The following is a 5,444-nucleotide window of genomic DNA, read 5'->3' on the forward strand; positions in this document are numbered from 1 at the left end:
CTCCTAAATAAAGGAGGATATTTTTTTATTACAAATTAGAGACGTAAGTTATGCATAGTTTTTTCATTTCAATTTTCTTATAACTAAATCATAATAAGGAGTTAGAAAAATTAAAGTTTTAAATATTAGGAGAATAATTAAATGACTATTCTTAAATATAAGGAAAATAATTAAATGTTATTCCTATATATTAGGAAGATAATCAAATGACTATTTTGTTCAGTGTAAACTCTATTTTAAAGGGGTAAAAAAGGCGAACGATATTTCGCTAAGGGGCATCGTGCTTTTAATATAGTATAGATTACTTGATCAAAATGAGATCTATTGCCCTATTCTTAAGAAAATGGGCTTTGGTGATAGATGGCTGAGATGGATAAAATTTTGTATTTCCGCTGTCAAATTCTCAGTTCTTGTCAACAGAGGACCAATCGGTTTTTTCTCTCCACAAAAGGGGGTAAGATAGGGTGATCCTCTCTCACCTTTTCTCTTTATTCTGGTGATGAAGGGTCTTAGTAAGATGTTAGACAAAGCCAAACAGCTCCAGTGGTTCAGTGGTTTCCATGTTGGTCTTAATTCTGGTCTTTCTCTCTCAGTTTCCCATATGCTATATGCTGATGGTACCTTGATTTTCTGTGGGGCAGAGAGATCCCAAGTCCTATATCTCAATCTCACTCTCCAGTTATTTGAAGCTCTCTCAGGCCTTCACATCAATATGTCAAAGAGCAATGTATGTCCTGTTAATAATGTTCCTATTCTAGAGGAGTTGGCTGAGATTCTGTGTTGTGGTACAACTTCTTTATCTACCACCTACCTTGGCCTTCCACTTGGTGCTAAATACAAGTCTTCAGAGGTTTGGAATGGAGTGGTAGAGAAATTTGAAAATAAACTTGCTTCTTGGAAAAGGCAATATCTCTCTGGGGGGGGGGGGGGGGGGGGTCACTGGACACGTCATTAATAGTGTGTTGGATAGCATCCCTAGTTATCTAATGTCCCTCGTCCCAATTCCAAGCAAGGTGGCCAAGCAATTAGATAGAATCAGGAGAGCCTTTTTTGTGGGAAGGAGGCAGCAACGAGCACAAATTTCATCATGTTAAATGGTCAAAGATTACCATGCCTAAGCAATTTGGGATTGGGAATCAGGGACCTAACCATATATAACAAGTGTATGCTCATGGAGTGGTTGTGGAGATATAGCCAACCGGGAAGCGTTTTATGGAAGGAGGTTGTAATTGCAAAACATGTCTCTCAAAATCATTGGTGCACTTTGCTCTCAAGTAGCCCACATGGAGTTGGCCCATGGAAACATATCAAAACTCGGGGGTGAATTCTCCAGTAGCACCTCTTTCAAAGTGGGAAACGGCGCCAACATCAGATTTTGGAAGGATATGTGGATTGAGGGGACCATATTGCTAGTGACCAGAACTCGATCATTTCTCATAATTGGCAAGATAATTGTTGGCACATTCAGTTCAGGAGAAATTTCCAAGATTGGGAGCTACCAAACTACTTCAACATTTTGGAAAAAATGGGGGGCTATTCACTTGTGCAAGAATCTGCTGATAGCTTGAAGTGGAAGGATGGTCTGTATTCAGTAAAAGCAGGATACTCTCAATGTGCTCTTTTAATGAGATTATTGACAGATGGCCGTGGAAATATATTTGGAAAACAGAACTCCCTACAAAGGTCAAATGTTTTAGCTGGATAGCCTTACACGAGGCTGCATTAACTCAAGATAATTTAAGCAGAAGAAGCATTCCGACTGTCAACAGATGCTTCATGTGTCTCTTCTACTTCATTGCTCAGTTGTAGTTGTTGCAGATATCTGGCACATGTTCCTTGCTATTTTTGGCATCATTTGGGTTATGCCACAGAGCATCAAAGAAGCCTATGAATTTTGGTCTCTTTGGAAAGTTGATAAGTCCATCGGTTGATAAGTCCATCAGGAGAATCTGGCAAATGGTTCCTGCCTGCATCTTTTGGTGTGTCTGGTCAGAAAGGAATCGCAGGTGTTTTGACGGGATATCAACTCCTCCTATGGTGCTTAAGGCTATGTCTTCTATGGTTGTATAGTTGGCATAATGTAGTTCCTAATGTCTTTCATATGAAGTTTTTTGATTTGGTCAGCTCTTTAGCTCTTGCTTAGCTCCTTTTTTGTTCATAGCTGACTCTTTTGTACACCTTGCATCTTCTGGATGCCATATATAAAATCACGCTTACGTTATCAAAAAAGAAATGAGATGTAAAAATGTGACATAAGATTTTTTAAAATGAATTACATATTTTCTTAAGAAATATGTATGATACTATGGTCCTGGTCCATCATTGCGACCTGGCCCATTTTATATGTTTAAACCTAGGCATATGCTAACACTCTCCTGAATTGTAGATTATAGATTATATTTCCCAATCTTGCTTCAAGTGCTTTAGTGATGTATCTGCTAGATTGAATTGAACAAACAAAACTAGTGGAGATACAGCTAGAATATATATTATAAATAAAGTGATAATAAATCTCTATGTGCTTGATACTCTTATGGCATTCAGTTAGTAGCAATATGCAAGCTTTAGTAACATAACTGCTAGCTAATGAATTGAACCAACAAAAGGATGTACTTATTTCTAACCATTTGCTGCATTTGTTGTACGGAGCTTGGTTTCCTCTTCTCTTCGTTTTTCCTTCAGCCACTTCTTTGATTTGTAGTGTTGCTCATGATATTGAAATCAATTTTATCTTGTTCCAGTCTGCTTGCTGGGCCATGGCCAAATCATGGCTTGATTTCCAGGTTGATGTGGAATTAACCCGTCTGCAACCAGGTGAAGGGGATCACTTCAAGAATTTTATAGAAGCGATTAATAGAAGCCCAGAATTTGTAGATGGTGTTTCTCAGCCAACTGCTGGACCGGATAGTTGGCCACTTCAAGTTGTGAATCAGCAACCTAGGCACCTCTCTGCCCTTCTCCAGAAACTCCATTCAAGGTATTCATGCAGTCCGGTTTCGCGCCAGGTTTTTTTTTGAGGTGTTGTTCCTTGTTGAGTTACTTTTCCGTTCATTTGTTGTTATTGGGAATCTATATACGTTGTGTTGAGTTGTGGGCTATTTGTGGTGAAAATATTGATATCCTTGAATCCTTGGAAAGGTTGTGGCCTACGGGCACTTATGATACGAGTGATATGTTGTGTTGTTGTGATGATTGCACGTGCGAATTGTTGTGTGGTTCGATTGTTGTTATGCGGAGTATAAAAGTGGCATTTCACCGTTGTTGTTATGCGAAGTATGAGGATGGAATTTCACCGTTGTTGTTATACGGGGCATAAGGGTGGCATCTCACTGTCGTTGAATGTACGGAGTGATACGGGTGGCTATTGTGTTATTGTCCGGGCAAAGTGATAAGAGTGGCTATTGAACGGAGTGATAAGGGTGACTATTATACGGAATGATACGGGTAGCTATAAGAGAGATAATTGTGGCTAATGATATTGTCAGGGCGGAGTGATACGGGTGGCTATCGAAGAGATAAGGGTGGCATATCAAAGATGATGTGTGATGGTTTGGAGACATTGTGTTGGTGATTTTTATGTGATGGTGTGCTTTTCCTTGTGTTTGTCATATACCTCGTGTGACTTGTTTTGTTGTTTCGATGAGCTATTCGATGTGTTTGATATTACGTGTTGACTTGGGCTGCAGTAGTATACTCGCGCAAGCATACGTCGTAGCATGCCACTTATACTAGTCTAAGAGTATGAAACTTGACATTTATTAATCATGCCCATGTGTTCTTGTATTATCCGTTTTCATGTTGCTATTGAGCCCGTGATTATGCCGGACGGATTGTGATTGTGAGCCGGTGATCATGCCGGACGGATTGTGATTGTGAGCCTGTGACTATGCCAGAAGGATTGTGATTGGGAGTCTGTGACTATGTCGGGCGGATTGTGACTGTGAGACTGTGACTGTGCTGGGCGAATTGTGATTTTGGCACGTGAGTTATCCATGTGGTTGTGATTCAAGATGTGGGCACAAGGTGCCGTGAGTATATGATGGTGGGTTGAGACCCGGGACTTGTGGCTATGATATGAGGTATCGCGGAGTGATTTCGTTGTGAAATTTGTATTAGAACGGCGTGATTAATTGGTTTTCCTTTGTGTTCCTTATTTGGTTTTAATGATACTTCACGGTGTTCTTATTGCTTTGTTGTCTATATCACATGTTGATGTTGTTGCCATCTACTTCCTTATCTAAAATAAAGTAAAATTCTCTGTAATCTAGTGATACGGTGAATGAAATTGTTGCTCGATCGTGCAAGGAGCAGCAGAGACAAATTGAGGTATAGGCTCATGTTCTTGTATCGCTTCTCAACCTTTTTACTTTTTCTTTAGAAGAGTAATCTGTGTTAGTCTCTAATTATTTTAGTCCATTTGATCTGTTGAAAATTTAGTACAACTACCCCCCCCCCCCCCCCCCTACACACAAAAAAAATGATGAGAGACATCTTACCAGATATTTTAAACACATTTGCATCACACAACTTAATTTCAGAAGCCTAATTTATGTTAAGTGCAAGTCTTTGCTATGCACCCTCAATGAGACACCGCGTAGCACAATAACATGCTTTGCCTGCAGATGCCACAAAACGTTTTTATTAAATACTCTGTGGTGTTCCATAAGCTGTTTAAGTCTGCTGAATTGAATGTCAAAGAAGCACTGTTTGGGAAAGTTGGCCTGTCTTGTCTTTATGATTTAATTAATTTTGAATGATGCTTTAGAAGGAGAAATAGGCTACCGTTGGGTGCTACCTTCCACATCCATGGATATCATATTTTGGTTTTAGTCCTCTCACGACTTTACCCACGCATATGTATCAAATGTATGTTTGTATAATGCAGCAGCTCAGCCCACAGCTTTGTCCACCATAAAATCTGGCATTTCAGATCTCTCCCTCACTTCGTCTTGTGTCACTCTCAGATAAGCATGGTTCCTTCCATTTTCTTTGCCGTAACATTTTTGCATATAGAATGGGAGCCTTGGTACCATGGTAAAGTTGTCTCTATGTTACCTAGTCACGGGTTCGAGCGGTGGAATCATCTATTTATACTTGCATTGAGGTAGGTTGCCTATATCATATCCCTCGGGTGCGTTCCTTTCTCGGACCCTGCGTGAATGCGGGATACTTCGTGCACCGGGTTGCCCTTTTTATTTTAGTTCTGTATATAGTTACTTGGGTAGGTGATAACTTTGAGTAGAGTGTCTTTCATCCTGTCCGTCTCCTTGGTCCCATTCTAAGTTACTACATCTTTCCTGCGAGGAAGGGAGCGTGCATTAGCTGAGTACCAGTTTCATCTTAAAAGTATTATAGTTTCTATGGTCTATTCTGCAGCTTAAACAAAGCTTTTGAACAGATGAACCTTATGTTAGGAGACATACCAAGTTTGCTGGACGTCATAT

At 39.9% G+C, this 5,444-nt stretch overlaps 1 protein-coding gene across 2 annotated transcripts; it reads left to right on the top strand.

The window, feature by feature from the left end:
• Positions 1–2,745: 2,745 nt before the first annotated feature.
• On the top strand, positions 2,746–5,444 carry LOC109222547 (nuclear pore complex protein NUP107-like; the record flags this gene model as incomplete). 2 transcript variants are annotated; one of them, XM_019386893.1, is given in 4 exon segments in its annotated part: positions 2,746–2,977; positions 4,269–4,326; positions 4,886–5,104; positions 5,377–5,444. In XM_019386893.1, coding segments are annotated over 3 exon segments (334 nt in total), but the record flags the coding sequence as incomplete, so codon positions are not given.

Source organism: Nicotiana attenuata, unplaced genomic scaffold, assembly GCF_001879085.1.
Source record: "Nicotiana attenuata strain UT unplaced genomic scaffold, NIATTr2, whole genome shotgun sequence".
In the NCBI taxonomy this organism is placed as follows: Eukaryota; Viridiplantae; Streptophyta; class Magnoliopsida; order Solanales; family Solanaceae; genus Nicotiana; species Nicotiana attenuata.